The sequence below is a fragment of the Labeo rohita genome, chromosome 8, assembly GCF_022985175.1.
Source record: "Labeo rohita strain BAU-BD-2019 chromosome 8, IGBB_LRoh.1.0, whole genome shotgun sequence".
In the NCBI taxonomy this organism is placed as follows: domain Eukaryota; kingdom Metazoa; phylum Chordata; class Actinopteri; order Cypriniformes; family Cyprinidae; genus Labeo; species Labeo rohita.
Window position 1 is genome coordinate 20,218,329 of NC_066876.1, and position 22,362 is coordinate 20,240,690.

General features: G+C 37.3%; 1 protein-coding gene across 1 annotated transcript; it reads right to left on the minus strand.

Annotated features, from left to right (window-relative positions):
• Window positions 1–3,329: 3,329 nt before the first annotated feature.
• Window positions 3,330–21,750, minus strand: slc16a4 (solute carrier family 16 member 4). The gene is made up of 11 exons (XM_051116547.1): window positions 21,430–21,750; window positions 20,747–20,869; window positions 19,637–19,763; window positions 16,498–16,630; window positions 16,284–16,416; window positions 16,067–16,210; window positions 15,824–15,985; window positions 13,440–14,015; window positions 8,906–9,117; window positions 6,126–6,219; window positions 3,330–4,518 (listed from the first exon to the last, which is right to left on the minus strand). The coding sequence occupies exons 3-11, from the start codon at window positions 19,657–19,659 to the stop codon at window positions 4,313–4,315; spliced, it is 1,683 nt and encodes a 560-aa protein (XP_050972504.1). The 5' UTR covers window positions 19,660–19,763; window positions 20,747–20,869; window positions 21,430–21,750; the 3' UTR covers window positions 3,330–4,312.
• Window positions 21,751–22,362: the final 612 nt, after the last annotated feature.

The window sequence follows — 22,362 nt, forward strand, 5'->3', positions numbered from 1 at the left end:
AAGTTCTTAGCAATGCGTATTACTAATCAAAAGTTAAGTTCTGATACATTTATAGTAGGAAATTCACAAAATATCTTAATGGAACCTGATCTTTGCATAATATTCTAATGATTTTTGACATCAAATAACAAATGATAATTTTGACCCATATAGTGGCTATTACTCACAAATATACCCATGCTACTTATGACTGTTTTTGTGGTCCAGGGTCACATATATGTTTGGAATGACATGAGGGTTAGTAAATGATGACATTTTTAATTTCTAGGTGAACTGTGTTTAAATTAAGAATATTACATTTGTTGCATTTTTAAATGTAGGTAACCTAATAACTTACCTATTATTCACACATGCAAAATGAATTAATAGCATTCCTTAAATCCTCAAACAGGTTCATGACTTGTAATGACAGTAAACAATTCAAAATCCCCCAAAACACTAATTTAAAAGAATAAAATAATTAAAAAATTAAGTCTTTAAAATAAATACATTTACATACAAAATTCAGCACAATCCACACTTACTTTTAGCCTGTAATGTCATAAAGTTAAAAGTTTAAAGCTTCACTACATTTACGTTTAGACTTCCAAATCTTTTAGTCAGCCTTATAATCCTAACAGTTAATTAGCTTGAGTTCTAATGTGAATTTAAATGACAAATTTGTATCATTTTGTGATGATGTCTTAAAAATTAGGAGCATAATTGACTATGACTGTCAGTGTTAAGGCCTCATACTGTAGGGTCCTACTGAATTGTCTCAGCATTGTTTTGTCCTAATGAAAAAAGAAACAGAATAAAAATGATTATAGAAAATCATAAAACAGCTCATTTAGCTCTACAGTAAACCTTATTCATTGTAGGCTCAACCAAAATACTGAGGGTTGAATTTCTTAGTTTAAATTATGATTGGTGTCTAAAAGTAATTTGATTACATAAGGTTGTTTTACTTTTTTCTTTCCCCTCCATAGGACAGGTTTTTACTGTTTACACTGATATTAATATTGGTATATTGAATTTAGCATACAAGCATAGATTACTGCTTATGAATATAAATAGAATTTACATATTCATCCAGAGTTTCAGATTTCACAGTACAGTTAAAAATACATTGGTTTTTATTTCATATTTTGACTATTGTTAACGTCTCATTTTAAAGGCTGCACCTTCTGAAGGCCACACTTGCGTCATTTCAGAAAAGTAACCATTACAGCCCAAATTAAGACAGAAATTACAATAATTAATGCCTCATGAGGAATAACAGTTAATTACTTCTCTGAAATGAGACATCCTTAATGACAAAGGTGCCTGACAAATGCGACCTCTTGAGGGCACAGCCTTTAAAATGAGACAGCTTTCATTACAAGTACACATGTGGCACACATAGTTTGACCTAAATCTGCTCTCTGCGAAAAGGTTTTGAGAACTGGCTAACATTAAAATCCATTTGCATTAACACACATAACTGAAACATATGTTTAGTACTTCATTTTCAGTTACACATAATCAGCTGTCTCAGTCCATGGCCCTCCGCTGTAGTCTCTAATGTTTTCTCCTGTATCTCCAGCGCAGTTCTGACTGACAGGCTTGTCTCTTCAGATGCTATGGAATGGGCCTGGTAACTTGGTAACCGTAGGTCTCCACGGTAACACCGAAGCCCCTCCTCTGGCCTCATTTACATAATCTCTTTGTGTAGTTCAGCCACTGTTCTCTTCCCACTTTTCCAAGTAATGAAAAGAGCACATTAAGTCTGACAGTGCAAAACATTAGCTCATTGTTCCTGGTTGTAGCTTAGTTCTCTGCATAAGCTACCACATGATGACTATAAGCTATTTCAGGCCTCAAAATAGGCTTTCAACCCTCTGATCTTACTAGGAATGAACTTACTACTCGAAATATTTATTGCAAACTCAAGGTAAATGCACAGACTGAACGCAGTCAGACTTTGCTCTGTAAAGAGTTAACAATCACGTTTGACAATCATTACACTGACTTTATAACTAACATCAGCTATTGATGTTGTTAGTGACCAGTTATCACCAGATTTGAACACTAATGGCAACTAATATAATATAATTTGACCTTTTTTAACTAATGTCTTGTTTTGAATCTGTTTCAGGTGGACAGATCTAAGTATCTGCTGAGGGATGAACGGACAGTCTTCAGATAAAACTAAGATGGTTTGTTATTAATTGTAAGCATATAAGCAATGTATGTGATTGAGATTTTCTACACATTTTTATGTGTTGTTTTTGGTGTCCACAGAACATCAGTAAATTAAACAGTATCTCATCTTGGCTCACATTTCTGTAAGTACCAGTTCATTTTTTAACCTAAGTAATTTTAGTTGAAATATCTTAGAATTAAGTTGATATTAATACGAATGAATGCCTATAATTTCTTGTATAACAATATAGATTTTTATATTTGAGGAATGTTTGAGGAACCATTGTTATGTCCTGTGATAGTATTCTCAATAAAAAATACCTTTTACACCAGTTTGTGCAATATTTTGATGTCACTCATGAAAAGAATGAATGTGTGCTTTAAATGACAACAAATCTTTATATGAAAATGCATTTTTAATATGCTAATAATAAGATAACTGTTTGACTTCAGACAGTGCAGTTTCTAAAATATATTCTCTATTTTCTGCTTTGCAGATGAAGTATTTTCTAATATTTTCTTCATAATTTACATAAGATCTCCCAGGGATTTACAAATGTCTTAAAGGAAACCCAATGGCTGTCAAACGTACTGCTGGCTTTAATTGCAATCTTGTAGATCTTGACAATTGTGAACATTGTCAACAAAACAATAATAAAAAACAACAACAAAAACTTTCAGCTAATAACCCTCAGGCCAGCATCACATTTTACATCAGTACAAAATTACTAACAGTACAGTATAGCTGGTGAAGTCTGTCATTGACATTAATAGTGTTATTGCGTCCTCTTAACTCTTTAATTCCAGTTTTCGAGTCTTCACATTTCTCCAACAATTAAGAGTGATAAATAAAACCTTGCTGCCCAAAAAAAAGATTTCAGTGGCCAATGATTTAAAAGGCGTACGGTTCTTCTCTTTCTGATGTGCTTATTTGTTAAATGGATGTGTTTGTGCATGTCTTGCTCATTCTAGGAAATACTTTTTTTGTTTGTCATTACTTGGCTGATGAAAGAAAAGAACTGGACATTCCAGAACATGAACTGCCTGTTAATTGATACAACATTCCAGTAGCACTACATCTATTGTGCCTCTAGAGGGCAACAGCTCACATAGAACTACACTACCAGAGAGACCTACAACAACATGTGAGCAGTATCAACACCAAACATATTCAAATGCATAGATTTATAAATTATATTTCTATTGCATCTTTGGCTCTCAACAAAGGATACTTCGCACAGTCATTGTGTGCAAAGGCAAACAGTGGTGATAAACAGTGCACTGTAGTGTACCCAACAAAATCAAAAAATCCTAAAAATAAAAATGACAAGTAAAACGGATTTGCACTTACACACTATGTAAATGCTTGACGTCTGGGCCTCTTGAACAGGTGAACACATGAACCAAGCCAACTGACCTAATTCTGCAAAACTTGGCATCAGAAGAATATTTGCTTGTATTCACACAGCGGTTTGTTCCAAAAAAATCTCTTGGTTGTTGTCAGCAGTAAATGACAGTGTGACTGATTTGGCACCAGTGAGAAAAAAAAAAAGTCATTGTCTGAAATTTTCTGGCCCAAAATGTCTTCCAGTTGGTGCACCAATGATAAAATCTGTCGATGGCAGGCCTTATGGCCTTATGCAGGCCATTACACAGTACTTCATAACAAAAACACATCAACAGATATGAACACACATTAAAGGCTCAAAAAGGAGGCTTAATAGGCTTATTGCATAGACCCATCACCATCTGACAAAATACTCTTAGTTCACTAGTATATTTGCCTAAGTGAGTAAAATGTGTCATGTGATACAAATTTACCATCATGTAGGAGGATCCCGATTTATCACGTGGTGTAAAATACAAGCTTTACGAAGTGATAAAGATTTCTTGTTTTGTTCTTGTGTTGATTTGATTGCCATTAAGGATGGCGGTGAGATTTGTTTATAAAATCCATTCTCATGCACCCATTAACAAAAGATTTTGCATTGTCGCTTTAACTTATTGGTCTCTGCATTCAAATGAACTTTCATTTGCTTGCCACACTGTGGTCCCGCCAAATGTTCAGGTCAGGTCCTCTTCCGAGCAGCCTTCAGAAGGTAAACCACACAAAAGTGGAAAGTAAAATGGCTTTGAGTTTATTTCTTTATTATACAACACCATTCCTCTGAGGCGCCGGGCAGAAACAGCCGTTACTCCACATCAATTCTTCATTTAGTGTCTCTATCCGCTTCTTTCGAGCTTGCCAGCGCCTCGCCAGAGGCTCGAGGAAAAGAGAAACCGATGATAACAGATAACACACACCGGCCAGGTAGAAGGAGCAGTCGTAGGTCTGAGTGTAGTCATACAGGAAGCCTTCGGGACGAAACGCAAAGCGTTAGATCTGTATTAAACTGTTGAAAGCTGGAATGTTTTCCTTAAATAGTCAATGGAAGTCAATGAAGAAAACAGACTCTCTTTACATTCTACGAGCTGCAAATTACCCTGTTCAAGTTTACTTTAAAGACGCTTGATTCTTAATACTGAATGATCCAAAGCTGTTTTGTTTTCTTTTTAGTGATAGTTCCTTGTTTGTTTTGAACAGTTAAACTGCCTGCTGTTCTTCAGAAAAATCCTTCAGGTTCCACAGATTCTTTGGTTTTTCAGCATTTATGTGGTTTTGAACCCTTTCCAATAATGACTATGATTTTGAGATCCATCTTTTCACACTGAGGAGAACTGAGGCACTCATACGCAAAATATTACAGAAGGTTCAAACGCTCACTGACGCTTCAGAAGGGAACACAATGCAAGATCAGGGTAAATTTAACTTATTTTGTCTTCTGGGAAACATGTAAGTATCCTCTGTAGGTTCTGAAGGGCAGTTCGGAAAAAAAAAAAAAGATATTTAGGCAAAATCAAAGCAAAATCTGTTTAAAAGTTTTCACCCCCTGCTCTTAATGCATCTTTTTTTTTTTTTTTTAGCATCAGTGAGCATTTGAACCTTCTGTTATAGTTACACATGAGTCCCTCAGAGTCCCTTAGTGTCCTTAGTGGATCTTATAAGCATACAGTCATTGCTGGAAAGGGTTAAAATACACAAAAATGCTGAAAACTCCCTGAATTTGACCTGACAGATTTTTCTGAAGAACAGCAGGCAGTTTAACTGTTCAGGACTATCACTTAACCTGACACTTAAGATGATAGACTGATGAAGAAAACTTTCTTCACTTTCCACCCCAGAATCTCCCCACACCTGTTTTCTGACTGGGTATGCTTTTAAAAACGACTGCTTGTTTTTTACTATGCAGGCAGCACCGGGTCATATCCGGAAAGGCCTTGGGTAGGATAGAAAAATCAGCTTTGCTTTCCTGGCTGCTCATTATTTTTGGAGGGTGGGGGATTGTGGATGGGGCCCTGACAAGATGGTTCATGTTAGCATAACTGTGTTACAGAGTTCAGGGCAAGGTCTATACTCGCCTCCTGAAGAGGCCCCTCTTCGAGATTTACATTTCCAAGAACTGTACTTTGATATAGCACTGTTCCACATAAGGAGATTCTGCATTTGTGTTGATGACTGAATATTGTTAATAAATAGCAGCAAGTAAATATATCTCTTCTATAATCTGTTCCTGAAGTAGCCTAATGGAATTTGACTTGGCAATAATTTTAATCATGAAATGGAACTAAATATACTGTATATTTGGATAAGTTTAAAATGCTATAATGCTAACCAGACAGGAAATCCTATTTTTAGGTGAGTTAACACGTCTTCCATCTGTAACCCACTTAAACAGAAATATGATACTGTACGACCTCAGTGTCCCACATACACAGACGCAAGATTGTCTTACACATTATCATGTCCCGCCAAGTCTTTTGAAAGCTGCTGGTTATTTTCGTGACACATGAAGGCCACATTCACCTATTGATGTTTATCACTTTCATGATTTACTCAAGGAGTTCATCCAAACTCCACATACCTGCCAGAGGAGGACCTGTTAGACAGCCAAGCCCCACAAAGAACATTGAGAACCCCATCGAGTTGTTCAGCTTTTCAGAACCCACCAAGTCCACCTGGAAAACACAGACGGTGAAATGAATAATATTTATGACAGATGATATATTGCAGACTATGACGTCTTGACTAGGCCTGAAAAAAACAGAACATTGCTTAGCAAACTTTGAGTATAGACAAGGCTTTATCATTAAAGAAAAAGTTGTATATTCTTACCAAATATATTAATGTACATTTTTTTCTACCAAAGCATATTTATAAATTACACACACACATATACATATATATAAATTTTATATATATATATATATATATATATATAAATTTAATTATAATATATATGCATCTTTGCTGAATACAAATCTTACTGACCATTTGAATGGTAGTGTATACATTTCATAAAGTTTTCATACATTTTCAGCACAATACAGTACTACAGTAATTCTCTTGCCATTCATCAAATTTACTCATACTAGAACAGCTGATTTGCATATTATAATTGGACAAGCACAAGGGTGCATATTCAAAACAAACAAAGAACCGAAGACGTGGTTTTGATGATGCCGTGATTGTGTGTGAAATCATGGGAGTTGTAGTCTTCATCCCCACAGCCGATGCAATCTGTTAGGACTCGGCAGAAATCATGTCTATGGATGAGCTAATGTTTTAAAGACTTACTAAGGTTACTGTAGTATGAAGCAGGGTGGGGCTCATGGAAGCGAAATGAGGACGCTGGAGTGATTGCTAATGAAGCACACAGTGGAGCTTTTATTATGCCACAGTCGCTTCTGCTCCTTCCGCTCATGCATATGTGAGGTAAAACAGCGCTGTTTATCATACTAGATACATTTGAGTTGTTCAGTACATTTGTTATAATGCTACTCTGTGCGCTCGTCACCTGTCTTATAAAATGCAAAACATATTAAAGTGTCTTTTGGGTTTCTATGTTTTCTACAAAATTAAAATCAGAAAATCGAGGGAGTATGATGCCATTGGCAGGCGGCGCAAGGACACGATCCGTTACACTACTTAAAATGGCTTATTTCTCTGGATTTAAACATTCTTGGAAACATAATGTAAGTACACAAGTCAGCAAAATATATAACACTGTTCTAGTGTTTTTTGGATATTTTAATAAAAAAACTTATTGTGCCTTTAAGGTTCAGGGAGTTCACAAAGAATCAATATCTGATTAATCTCTTAAAGAGATAATTCACCAAAAATGAACATTCTGCTATTATTTATTTACTATTTACCAAACCTATATGAGTTTCTTTCTTCTTTTGAACATGAAAGAACATTAGCTGGTCCACATTGACTTCCATAGTATGGAAGTATCCCTTTAAAGGAGTAGTTCACTTCCAAAACAAAAATTTACGGATAATGTACTCACCTCCTTGTCATCCAAAATGTTCATGACTTTGTTTCTTCAGTCATAAAGAAATTAAGGATTGTTGACCATATAGTGGACTGCTATGGTGCCCCGAGTTTGAACCTCCAAAATGCAGTTTAAATGCGGCTTCAAACGATCCCAAATGCGGTTGTAAATGATCCCAGCCGAGGAAGAAGTGAAATGATTGGTTATTTTCATAAAAAATAATACAATTTATATACTTTTTAATGTCAAACGCTCGTCTTGTCTCCTTGCTCTGCCTTTTTTTCCTGTTCATGACAGTTAGGGTATGTCATAAAAACTCCCATCTCATGTTCTCCCTCAACTTCAAAATCATCCTATATCGCTGTTTTACCTTTTTCGTAAAGGTGTTTGATCGTCTTTGCATGTTCACTTTGCAAAGACTGGGTCGGTACTTCTGCAGTGATGTAGGATGATTTTAAAATGATTTTTGAAGTTGAGGGAGAAAATACAATTGGAGTTTTTCGACATACCCTAACTGTCTTGAGCCAGAATACACAGAGTTCAGGCAGAGCAAAACAAGACAAGCATTTGAGATTAAAAAGTATTTAAATGATTTTTCTTTAATGAAAATAACTGATCGTTTCGCTAGATAAGACCCTCCTTCCTTGGCTGGGATCGTTTACAGCTGCATTTAAACTGCATTTTGGAAATTCAAACTCGGGGCACCATATCAGTCCATTATATAGAGAAAAATCATGAAATGTTTTCCTCAAAAAACATAATTTCTTTACGACTAAAGAAAGACGCAAACATCTTGGATGACAAGGAGGTGAGTACATTATCTGTAAATTTTTGTTTTGGAAGTGAACAACTCCTTTAATTTAAAATATTTTCATAATAACTACTTTTCAACAGCAGTGCTTATAGAATGTCTATACTTGCTGGCAACAGAATGTTTCCCCCAGGGGCTTTTTAAGTGCTAATTCTGTCTATCTGGCTCACTGAGAGTGATTTCATAGGTTGTAAAAATACTTGAAAGGTAAAACCTAAGATTCCTTCCAGAGGAACGGGAGTGCTGCAGTGCTGCTTGTCAATCTAGCCCTCTCTCCTTACACTGCCCTCCGCAGTATTACAGCACAAGAACTCAATGTCTCAGGACTAGAAAGAAGACCTTTCACATGAGCACATAAAATGCAAGTGAAGGAAATGGCATTAGGGTGTCCACACATATAACACATAAGACACTGAAGACGGTAACATTGAAAACATTAAAAGTGACGAAAGAACTAATTTTAAGTCTACTATTGATATCTACACATTTATACATGATCTTTGCAAGACTTTTTTTAGTTGTGGCAATGCCACATGCCAGGCCTGCCAGTACTCACCAGCACAGGAAGTAGGAGGGCCATGTAGCCTCCACAGAAGATGGCAAAGAAGACAGCGTACACCATGAGCAAGATGTATGAGGTGGCCAGAGGGGAGAGAAGATTAACCACACCACACAGGATCAGATAGGCCTTATGGTAGTGGTATTTGTGAACCAGATTCCTGTCTGTCACCCAGCCAGATGCAAGTTGGGCCACCGTCTCTGTTATACCTGCGAGACAAACAAACCTGTTAAACCGATCGACTGAAAATGAGCTGCTTAGTGTGGGATTCTTCCAAGGTTTCATTCAAGTCTCATAATAGTATAATATAGTGTTGTTATATTATAACCTGTTTGACGAAATATTTAAATAACGACTGCGACGGTGAACATTTGAAATGACACCATAAATGCTACACATACACTAAAGCAAGCTTGTCTTACACATTATCATGTCCTGTCAAGTCTTTTGAAACTGCTGGTTATTTTCGTGACACATCAAGGCTACATTCATTGATAGTCACAATACTGTTCAAAAGTTTGGGGGTTGGTTTTCATTAATATTTTTGTAAGATTTTATTTTGACTTATTTATTGATTAAATAAATACTTACATTTAGCAAGGATGCATGTTCTGTTCTGCTAAATGCTGTTCTACTGAACTTTTTATTCATTGAAGAATCCTAAAAAAATGTATCATGATTTCCACAAAAATATTAAGGAGCAAAAACTAATAAGAAATGTTTCTTAAGCAGGAAATCAGCATTAGAATGATCTCCGAAGGATCATGTGACGCTAAAGACTAAAGCAATGGATGTTAAACATTTACCTTTGTCATCCCTGGGTGAACTTCTTTCAAAAACATTACACCTTAAACTTTTGAATGCTAGTGTACATGATGTAAATTTAACAAACATGATGAACCACTTTTTGCTTAAAGCCTCTGGCGCAATCTGTTTTTCAGTTCAAAGAGTGACAGAAACAGAAGCAATGATAACAGTCTAGTTATTTTGTGCTGTGTCGTACAAAGCGTTCAGTTCTGGCTTGTGTTTGCTGTTGTCTGGGCCACAGTTGTATGTGCGTTGCATAGCTTTATTGAACAGTCTAGAAAAAAACCTGAGGCAGCACTATTGCAGATTCATACATACGCAACAGATCCAAAGTGTGACACCCACTCTTGACATACAGTCACAGTTTACTGAATAGGCCTACATAAAAAGATCAGATTCATTCATAACCTATCAAATCACATAGTGAATATGCTTACACAAAACCCAGAGTTGTCAACCGGCTCATATGCTGTAGAATCAATGGCTTGAACTGATGCTGCAGTTTGCGCACATGTGGAGTCATTTATTCCTGGCCAGACATAAAACAAAACAGCTGCTCAATGTTTGCATGTCCTCGGTGTGCCACTAAAGGTGACATCCTGGTGAGCCCCGCTTGGACCCAAAGACATTTTGCGCATTGTTTGTGTGTTTAAATCCCAGCAGGGCCATTGAGTTTCACAGCTGTTCCTGTCATGCTTTGCACAATGAAACTTCAATACAAAATCTCAGTGATCAAAAGTAGCAAACGTCTTTAAATGGAAGTTCCAAGTGCACAAAACTCTGTAGTGTATAGGGGGACTTTTACCGGGGTAATCGGGCATGTGACAGGTGTTTGTGTCTTTGTGTACTTCACTCAGTGGATACAAAAGGACTGGACGAATGCAATGTCCCCACTACATCAAAGACGGACAATAGGCCCTCACTGAGGTACAGAGCGCCCAAATGCATGTCTGATCGCTACCAGCTCATTAAAACACAAAACGTGTTTGGCTCGTCTCCTCGCTCGCTTTTGTCCGCATTGCTGCCTCGGTTTGCGCGCCACACAATGTCAGCCACTTCAGAACTGGGGACTGAACTACCAAGCCTCACGGCAGCTACTTGGGCTGTTGCTTAGCGACTTCCCTCGGCTCGCCGACAGTGAGTGACCAGCCACGAGGTGCCTGAGCTTTAGCTCCCCGCTCACCCTGTCCGATGTGAAAACAGCTTTCAAAGTGCAGGTGGAGGGCGTGGGGGAAAGGAGATGTTTGAAATATGGGGGCATCTCAGTTTGTGCACTATTCGAAGCCATTTTGTAGTATATGTATCGCAAGTATATTCACACAGAAAATTCAGAAAGAAAAAGTGCACTTAAAGGGACAGTTCACCCAAAAATGAAAATGATGTCATTAATTACTTACCCTCATGTCATTCCAAGACCTTCGTTCATCTTTGGAATACAACTTAAGATATTTTTGATGAAATCCTTTTTCTTTTTTCTTAGTTTTGTTTTTATAACTGTACTGCCTTAATGGTTTGAGCTTTTCTGTTTAATAAAAAAAAATCTAGAAAGATTCATGAAACCACTCCAAAATCCCAATATGAAACAAATGATTCACGATACACGCTCTGAAGTCCTGAACTGAATAAAATTCACGAACCTACACTAAACTTTCAATCTGAATCAAATGATTTGCGATCCATGCTCCAAATTTACGATGTGAAGCAAAAGATTTACAAACCTGCTTCAAAGTTCCAATCTAACTCAAATGATTCGCGATACGCACTCTGAAGTCCTGAACTGAATAAAATGATTCGCAAACCTGCACCGCCGTCTTGATCTGAATCAAATGATTTGTGATCCACACTCCAGAGTTTCGTTGTGAAGCAAGATTCGTGAACTTGCTCCGAAGTTCTGATCTAAATCAAATGATTTGTGATACACACTCCAAAGTCCCAAACTGAAACAAATGATTTGCAAATCTGCACAGAAGTCTCAATCTGAATCAAATGATTTGTGATCCACGCTCCAAAGTTTCGATGTGAAACAAAAGATTTGTAAACATGCTCTGAAGTTCCAATCTAAATCAAATCATTTGCAATACATGCTCCGAAGTCCCAATCTGAATCAAATGTTCCACAATACGCAAAGTTCTGATCTAAATCAAATGATTCGCGAACCCGCTCTTAAGTCACAATCTAAATCAAATGATTCTTTAGACACAATCTGAAGTCTTGATTTGAATCAAATGATTCACAATACGCGATCCAATTGGCGCGCTTCTAAACAGTGAATCACTTTGCGGCGCAATGGTTTAACTGATTCCGAGTTTCAAATTCAAACTCAGTTTTACCCATCACAATGTTTCAAATTCAAAAATGATTGGCTCTGTTAATTTGATCTGTTTTTTCCTAGTGAATCGCTTGAAATGAATGATCGATGTCATAAGTTTGAATCAACTGGAGCGATTCCAACATTAATGACTCACTTAACTGATTTGGTTCATCTGTTGTTTTCTGAATTGCATAAAAAGACATTAAAGATATATATAAAAATTAAACACTTATTTCATAGATACACTGTCTTTCAATAATTCAAGCACTTTTCAAGTACCTCTTCAGGAATATTGCTATTTTTAAGGGTTTTAAAGGCCTTAAATTTCAAAAAGTACAATTTAAATACTTTAAGCACCTTGTACAAAACCTGTTATTATATAATTCAGAGACATGGATACATTTTTTAAGTGTGACTCCAAAAGGTGACTTTTTGGGCTACTATACAAAGTAGGGATCGCATGATAGTGCTTTATTTAGAATTTATTTTGACAAAATAGTTTAATAGTTTTCAGCCATAACCTGAAAATAAATAACACCTTAACACCACTGGTTTAATAGAGTGTCACATGTTTTCTACATACATAGAAAACATGGTGGTTGTGATTTCTTGTTGCAAAAACTTTCAATTTTAATAAAGGCTTTTAATGTTATACCTAACATGAGTGCCTTTTATTTCCTGTTTCTCCAAAGAGCACCATTAGAGGTAATAATCAACACCCTTAAATAAATAAATGTTTGAATAAACATATTCATTCTCGCTTTCATTCAGTGTAGCATTATTGATAGGACACTTACAAGCCCTCTGGTTTTAGCCACTATGCCAAAGTTCATTTTTTATGTAAGAGCACTCATTGCATAACACTGCAGAATTTAAACTGCTCACAAATAATTAATGTGAAGTTGGCCGCATTTTTGCATCAACCCTTTAAAGCCCATATTAGAGCACATCTTGCTGCAAAGCACAATGGCCGCTGTGCACCTATCAGGTATGCCTTTATGGCTTTCCTGGAATACATCCCTGATGGAGGCAGAAAAACCCCCACACATTTTTGCTAATGACATGCTGTCTGCTAGCACTGTCATTACATGATCTTTTGTCTCTCCATTTTCCACAGCAAGGCTCCGCAGTGCTCACATCTTATTGATTTCCTCTACTGTTACACTTTATTAGTGTACAGTTGAACTGTGGCAGCCAGAGAACAGCAATAACAAACATGCTGACTAGAGGACACTGGAATAGGTAACTTTTTAATTTAAATCATCTTATAACCTTTGTCACGAACCCCTTATGTATATTTTCCTTGTTAATGCAAAATTAATTCAGTAAAAAGCACTTAATACTTAAAATAGCTGATGGTGGAAAAACAGGACTCTAGGGTTACATAGGTTGATCAAAAGTAATATGACTCACCAGCCACAGAGATGATAAAGGAAGCATCCATAGGGTCAATGCCCAGGTTCCGGGCCCTTGCAGACAAATGGAAGTAGGGGATAAAATATGCCAGCTGACTGAAGACCACCGACCAGGTGTAGATGCAAAAGAAAGGGTTCTTCAGCAGTGAGAAGTCCAGCACTTTTTTGGGGGTTTCAGGAAGATTTTCTGTTCTGCTGTTTTCAAGTAACGAATCCACAGGAGAAACCCCATTCATCTCGGGGGAGGTTTTAATTTGGCTGCCGTCTGTACCGTTCACCCCATTCTGAATGGTTTTTTTGAGTTCTAGGTCTGGGAGAGTGTTCTGTTCATGAACGGGGTTCTCTATTATAAGTGTGTCCCTGTGAATGGGAGGGGAGCTGTCTATTTTGGAAGTGCCATTGGATAGTGATGTGTTCCCATTCATATGGTTCTTAAGAGGATCTTTCTCAGATCCAGATTTATGAAGGGTAGAGTTTGACATGGGTGAAGCTGGAGGTCTAACATTTATAGGCCGCAAAAGCATCCCAGAAGCCACTAGGTTCAGCATCAGACCTCCCAAAATCAAAAGAGCTCCTAGAGACAAAACAGAAACCTGTGAGTATCAAAAATATTTTAACTTATAATAATAATTATAATATTTATTAAAATAAGGTTTATTAGCGACATTAGTTAACATGAACTAAGAATGAACAATACTTAAGATTTTATTCCGATCCTTGGTTCTGATTTGGTTGAGCTGCATTTGAAGCTGTTGTAATTACTCTACAAACATACACCTTCGTTTACACCTTTGTTTACTTAGTTTACTGTGTGCTGCTAGGCAACCACTTTGTTGCAACCACAACCTTTTCTGAGGCACTACACTGTTTGGCGTAAGAATACTGTTTTTATTAATATCATTACACTTTATTTCGCTCTGCGTCATGCCTAACTACGCCCATCAGCTGTTATATAAAAAACTGTAAACCACACTTCATGGCACTTATTGCTTTGATTGTTCATTGTTTGTTCACATTAATTAATACATTAACTAATGTAAATAAATTAAACTGTCACACACATGGACTGTCTTTGTGTTTGTCTTTTCCCCATGCGCTCCTTGACCAAGTTTTCCCACTTGTAACACCCTGACATTTTTTAACTCTTCATATAAAATTGATTTTACTTTAGAATTTAAAAACATGCTTACTACATAAGAGGTGCATTCAAATCAATAGCTGCATTGCATTTTAATGTTTTCCAGATAAATTAATAGATCCAGAAAAAAATAGTAACTAATTAAAACACAAATTTCTTTATTATGGAAGCCTGTTTCCACCACTGAATAAAAAATTAAAAATGTTATTGCAACTTCTCACAATTCTGATTTTTTTCCCCTCAGAATTCTGAAATAATCTCGCGAGAAATAAATTTAGAACTGCAAAATATAAAAATCTGAGATACAAACTCGCAATTTTGACTTTTTCCTCACAAATGTGAGTTTGTATCTTGCAATTCTGCCTTTTTTCTTGTAATTGTGAGTTCATGTCTCACAACTCTGACTTTTTTCTCAGAATTGTGAGATATAAACTCGCAAATGCGAGTTATAAAGTCCAATTTTGAGGGGAAAAAGTCACATACATTCTCAGAACTGTGAGCTTACATCTTGCAATTCTGACTTTAAAACAAGCAAATGCAAGTTTATATCACGCAATTGTGAGAAAGTCAAAATTTTAAGTTTATATCTCGCAATTGTGACTTATAACTCACTATTGTGTATATCTCACATTTCTAAGAAAAAAAGTCAGAATTGTGATTTTGTATCTCACAATTGTGGAAAAAAAGTCAGAATTGTGAATTAAAAAGTCACAATTACCTTTTTTTTCAGTGGCAAAAACGGGCTTCCATACTTTTTAGCCTTAAAGTGCTAAAAAAAAAAAACTTATGCACTGCTGTTCAAAAGTTTGGGGTCAGTACAATTTCTTTCTTTTTTTTTTTTTTTTTTTTTTTTTGATGAAATTGATCCTTGTATTTAGTAAGGCCACATTACTCAAAAATGACAGTAAAGCTATAAAGTTATAATGTTACTAAATATTTCTATTTCAATGCTGTTCTTAAAACTCTGTCTAAAAAACACTTCCACTCTTTCCACATGTCATCATGAAGGATCATGTGACATTGAAGCCTGGAGCAATGGCTGCTGAAAATTAGGTTTTGTCATCACAGAAAAAAAAAAAGTCAAATAAATACAGCCTTGGTGAGAATAGGAACTTCTTTCAAAAACATTAACATCATATCGACCTCAAACTTTTGAACAATATTATAGAAATCAAATAGCAGTTAAAGATGTATACTGATATTACATTACAGATTTTATAATAATGTAGCTAAAAGCCAATTACCCTGCCAAGCATACTGATCCAAAAGCAGCTGAGTGAATGGTGCGAGGGCAAAGGTCAAACCCATGCCAGAGCGTCCAATAGAATATGCAGTTGCCAGCCTCTTTCGGAAATAGGTCACTATTACAACAGATGTGGCTTGATAAAGAAGAGCAAACCCGAGACCTGGAAAAATCAAAGTTTTGTGGATTAATATTTTACTCATTCATATCTATACTTTTATTTTTCAGATAAAACGGAACTCACCAACAACTATCCCCATGCTAATGTAAAGGTAGATCACGCTGGTGGCGAATATGCTGGAGATAAAGCCGGTGCTGACGAGAAGCGCCCCTACTATGGAGGTAACCCTGTTCCCTAGCTTGGCACAGGCCACCGAGGCCAATGGACCTAATGGGTCAAAAACAAAACTGGGTTAGGACCTGTCATATTGGATCGAAGATGGTTGGTATGGTGACCGTACCTCCGGACAGCCTGAGGCTGGACATGATGGATCCAATCCAGCTGATGCTCTCAGACGAGCCACCAAAGTCATCCTGCAGTGCCACAAAGAAGATCCCAAAACTCTTCAGTGTTCCCATCACCAGCACGTTCACCTGAAAAGACACTGATTTCAGTTCAATACAGATCACAGAAACTCTAAATCAGAGTCTCTAACAGTAGGATTCATGACATACCAGGAAACAATGCAGAACCACCATCCAACCCCAACCACCATCTGGTGGATCCATGTACACAACCTCCTTCTTTTCCTTCTTCATGGCCTTGGGCTTTTGTTCAGAGCAGGAGGTTTTGGCAGCTTTGCCATCACTGAAACATCACAACATCCACTTAAAGGTGAAAATCTGACCTTTTCCAAGTTTAAATGCTGTAATCAGTCTCCAGCGCACCACGTTTTCTGGTTCTACCAAACCAGAAAACGTGAAAAAGGACAACCCAGTAACTTCGTAAGTATTTTTCTGGAAGCGTGTGAAAAAACTAGCGTGTCAGATTTTGCCCCGTGAGGTAGAAAGGGGATATTTTTATATTATTACCACCCCTTAATCTACACATTTTCACCAACTGCGCCGCCATTGTGTTTCCGCAAACGACAACGGGATATCAGTTGTAACACCATGGAAAAAAAAAAAGTTTGAGCAAAGCATGCTAACTCTTATGTTTTTGGCTGCACAGATGAGCACAGAACACTATTTAGAGTCCCAACCTCAGAGGACACAAGAAAGCAGTGGATTTATTTACTGTATATTATGCTGCTGCAACACAAATCTAAAGGCCCGGCGGGTGGCCGCCTCTCGTCGGGCTGTTGGGCAGTGTCTGTCAGGCTAGTTTGCTTGGTGTGTTCCATACATCGGCTCTCGACAGGCTCAGGTCGACGGGAGTTTACAGTTCAACATGTTGAATCGGCGGCGGGACCGCGGGACTGCTGATACAGACAGGTAACTGTTCTCACAGGTTAGTTTGCAGTAGTCGGCTGTAGTCTATGTGCTGTGATCGAGCACAGCTTTTTGTCCAGATGCTGCCGACGCGAGGCGACAACACCGTCGACTTTCATCACCGCTGGTTCTGAAGTCCGCTTGGTGCGTCCCGGCCTTAATATAAACATAAGATTTCTTTCCCAGCTGTTTGCCTTCACAGACAACATTTTGTAACTCGTGTGTTTGGATGTGTGCACTCAGAAAACTCTATATCGGAAGTTTTAGCTAATATGGTGTAAAATGCTTGGTTTCAGTGCGATAGACATGATAACCAAAACCAAACAGATGTTTTTTAGCAGAGTATCTGATGTACAGCTGTAAAGGTAAAGCCCTATTCTGGGAAAGGGGGCAGGGAGCAGCAGCTCATTTGCATATAAAGACACATGCACGAAAAACAGCGTGTTTCGGCTTCCACTCAAAATAGGCATTTTTAAAATGATATAATAAATAATCAGTGGGCTAGTTTGAGCTGAAACTTCACGGACACATTCTGGGGATAACTGAGACCTATATTACATCTTATAAAAAGGGGCACAATAGGTCTCCTTTAACATCAATGAGTGATAAAGATTCAAAACTTATCATGAGAACATGTAGAAAAATATTGTCCCCCTTCATCTGAAACATACAACCACTTATAGATTAAAAGGCTTCCAAGAACGCAATAATTAATCAATTATTATAACACCAACAGGCTTAATTAAAACAAAGACAAATGTACCAAAAAATGATACAAAAATTTTCCCATGTGATACAGTTAATATTTAATTTAATCTTCTGTTACTCTTTCATCTCCTTTGCCCTTTTTACATTTGGACCTAAATACAGTATCGCCAGCATAATGTGGTTTGGTTTGGTGTTATCTGTTAAACATTTTCTAATCCCAGAATGCAGTGGACTGTGATGACATCAGTACCATGGGCTATTCTATAAAGAGTGATAAACATGAAGATGTCACTGGTTTAATCTGGTTATCAGTATGAGATGAAGTGTTCTGGATCCGGGCCTGAGATCTCTATATTTACCGCTGATACAGCTGAATACAATGTGTGTCTAGTACAGTGTTCAAAATAACACAGAGAGACTGAGCGAAAGAACGGTCAAAGGCTAACGGGTTCGTTCAAACAAACACCTGGCATGAAGTTAACTGAAAGGCGAGCCTCTATGCAGAGATGGTGGATCGTCTGGATATTTCATAAAGATAAACGCTTGCTCAACTAAAAATACTAAGCAATCAACTTCAGCACGTTAGGTGGTTCCAGCTGAAGCAGGAACATGAAATTTGCTGATCTGAAAATGCACGTGTGCACAAAAACAAAAAAAAAAATTCTTAAAGGTATAGTTCACTCAGAATATACAGTTTACCTCCCTTCATTTAGTTTCAAACCTGTATGATTTTCTTTCTTTTGTGGAACACAAAAAAGGAAACATTTAGCATAATATCTGTATACAATACAGTGAAAGTGAATGGGAACCAAGCCCCAAAAAGCACAAAAAGAACATAAATGCATTACATTTCAGTCTTTTGGAGCCATTCAATAGCCTGGAATGAGAACTGGACAAAGATTTACCACTTTATTCACTGAAGTCATGGTCCATTCACTTTCAAAACATCTGCTTTGTGTTCCACAGAAGAGAGAAAATCATACAAATTTTGAAGTAAAAGACAACAGAATTTTATTTCCTTATCTAAAGCCGTTGTGTGCAGAACATTTGAAGACGAAGTGATCCGGAAATTCATAGCTTCACTGATGAAAAAAAAAACTGTGTCAGACAGAAAATATGTGGTTCGTAGAGCTCTTGTACATAAAGCGCATGAGTTCAAGTAGTTGGCTGTTCCTTCAAGAGAAAACAGACAAGTGGAGAGGCCAAAGCATGCAGAAACTGCTTAGAGGATTACAGGGCAATGAATTGGGCCAGTGTGTTGTAAGTGAAAACATTTCCTTCCATGTGCTTACCAAGGGCCACCCTGGAGTGTGTCTGTGCATGTGTGTGCTTGCATGCATGCATGTATGCCAGATCACATGTGTGAAAGCTTCAGTACAAGGTTAAGTGCAGGAAGCTACACTGGAAAAGGACTACGGTCCACCACTCAAAATCCAGTGATAATTGCATTTTTGGTAATTGCCCTATGCAGCATTTGAGTGAGTAATTTTTGTAGTGATTACCTCCTCTGATTTGTGTTGTAGAATCATTATATCATTAGTGGTTATGTGACAGTCATGCAGAATTTTGTCACTTTTTTTTAACTGTTGTTAAAACAGTAACAAAAAATAAAAATAAAAATTAATATATAGATGAAAAGGGCTCAGAACTTAGGCAGGTAGAGAAAAACACTCACCTGTGTTGCTCTTTTGGCAGCATAGTTGTTGCAGAGGAAAATGAAGGATCTTTGAGGCAACAGCTTATTTCCTTTGAGCCATCTTCTGCACTGGAACCCAAACTTGCAGATCTTGCTTGTGATGAACCTGTTACACAAACTCTATTATAACTTACTCTGTTTTGTCCTTCCCCACACAAGAATCTTGAATCACTGGGTGTTCAAGGTTTGCATCTTTGAAATGATTAATTTACAGATGGACAGATGCATGGTGTGGTTAATCATATAACATTCTTAGAGATGTTTGACTGGGTGTCACAAGCTTTTATAACTGTGGTGAATTCTAGTCTGAGTACTTTGATGCTTTGGCATCAAACCTACAAACAGTTGTTGTGCTGACATACCTGTAGGGAACTTTACACCTCACGATTACCTTGTGTTGGGTTTGTGCAAGGAGTTTGCCTTTTCAATTAGTTATATAACCTCAATTAAATTGAGAATTGCATTTAGATCTATAAATCTCAGTCACTGATGAATCTACAAATGCAGTCTTGTTATTGTGACATTACAGTTAAGAGCTAGTGGAAGGAAATCCCTTGACCTCTCCATTGATTCACTGTAATGTTTTATAAACACATTCACAGAAGTACGTTTCCAAACATTGCCTACAAGTGTCTTCACATCAAACATTTAGAGTCTATGAAAAACATGAAAACTTTTCACAATGCGAAACATAGTAGTGTATTAAGAATAAGCAGGCCTAACCTAAGAGCATGTACTAACTTTAGAAGAAAGTGCTCTCATGTAGGCTATATATTTATGATCCAGTATCACTCTTCTAGCCTACATTGCCATAAATAATAACCTCGTGATTCACAACTTGTATTTTAACAAACGTTTGTAAAGGGCTTGCAACCTTCTAAGGTTCACACTGGGAACGCACCGTTCAGGACATCCCACTCAGACTACAACGTGATCTTTCCTCCCCATCCTCAACTCAACCATCCTGTACGACAACTAGCCGTGCGTTTGTGTAGTTAAACCTCCAAAAACTTAGACTCGGTTTAAAATCCTACATTATGACACAAAGCAGTGGCGAAAATCACGAGGATGTTTCACTTATGCGCTTACCTCAAACGCCAGAGAGCCGATGCAGTCGCAAGCAGTCTGCAGCCGCATAGCGCTCGTGTGTGGATCGACCGAGCCCAGCGGCGTTCATGTGAATGCGCACTACTGTAGTGCAGTACTTTACACCTATCGATAACAGCCGATAGAAAAACAACTTCAGTTACACCTCCGGCATCATATGATCAATGGTTTATATTCCGATAAACACAAGAGGTTTTGTGTTTTTCTGTATGTTAAGTACGTTTTTGGAAAAAAATAATGTTATTAAAAAAGTTAGCTGCTTGTCGTTTATACGCATTCGTGTTAGATAGTTGCATATCAATTTATTTAAATAAATTAAATAATTAACAAAACACTAACACATAACATTTTGCTACCTTACAATGATTCCGCTTTTAAAAGTAAATAAATTATAAAAGTAAATTAAGAATTATAAAAAATATTTTATTTTAGACAATTACTTAATAAACACGGAAATCCCTCAAAATAAATTAAAAATGACCAAATTGGCTCGTTAAGTAAGTGAGTGAGTGAGAAAGAGAGAGAGAGAGAGAGAGAGAGAGAGAGACTTGACTTAGCCTTGAAAAACTTCGGATTTGTCTATAATAGACTTGTGAACATGTTTGCAAACGAAAAAAATTTTGTGAATTGACTTTTTAATAAACGCACAGAAAAGAAGGACTTACCATATTTCCCGAAACGACAGCTATCAGTTAGTTTATTCCAGGTTTCACTTGTTAAGACTTGATCTGGAAAGACGTCTCCTAATGCGCGCATCTGCAGTTATGCTGCCGGCAACATCCATAGATTCCCCGGTGACAGCTCCTCCTATGCGGTGGTATGTCTTATTAAAGTCATCCCTGACCATGGCTGGACTCCCTGCGCTTGATTTCTCCTACTTTCTGAAAATTTGCCCCTAGTCTCTGAGTCTCTCGGGGGTCACATCTTACCCCTCAGACCGGCACAGATCGGATGCAATGCGCTAAGGGCTCAGGCAATGCTGAGCCAAAGACTGCCCCTAGCGCATTTAATGACCATGTGACCGGAACTCAAAAGCTCAGTAATGAAGTGGAACTAATTTCAGAGGACGTGGCTATTTGAAGAGGTCAAAGCACTACATTGTAACTGCTTTAGGGACAAATAAAGTATGTTTAGGTCAGTAGCGTAGCCAGAAAAGAGCCTCTTGGTTGGGCATCAGAAAAACTGGGTGTGCCAAATTAATTGTCAGATTAATGTGCAAAAAACGTCAGGTCAGGGTCGTGTGCCATTTTAGACACCTAAAAATAGATGCAGAAATATATATATATATATTTTTTTTTAATAAAAAATATTAAACATGGGCGGCGCTAGGGAGGGGCCAGCAAGAAGACCAAAGCACCACCCCAATTGACTAGTGCATTGCAATTTAACTTGACATGATTAGCAGGCGCGCTTTTCGAAATTTTATTTAATTTATTATTTTATTTTCCGTTTTTATTTTAACAACGGAAAGAGCCAAGTAGGCCTGCCTCCGATTAAAGATTTTTCTAGTCAACTACTCACATGTTTATATTAAACTGATTAATATAATAACCTTCTATAACCATAATTTAGGCGTATAGCCTATTGTGCATTCAAGC

Coding starts and splice junctions, on each gene's coding strand:
- slc16a4 (XM_051116547.1), bottom strand. CDS start 19,659: ATGCTGCCAAAAGAGCAACACAG. Junction 16,631..19,636: donor CTGCCAAAAGAGCAACACAG/GTGAGTGTTTTT, acceptor GTGATGTTTCAG/TGATGGCAAAGCTGCCAAAA. Junction 14,016..15,823: donor GGATCAGTATGCTTGGCAGG/GTAATTGGCTTT, acceptor TTTTGTCTCTAG/GAGCTCTTTTGATTTTGGGA.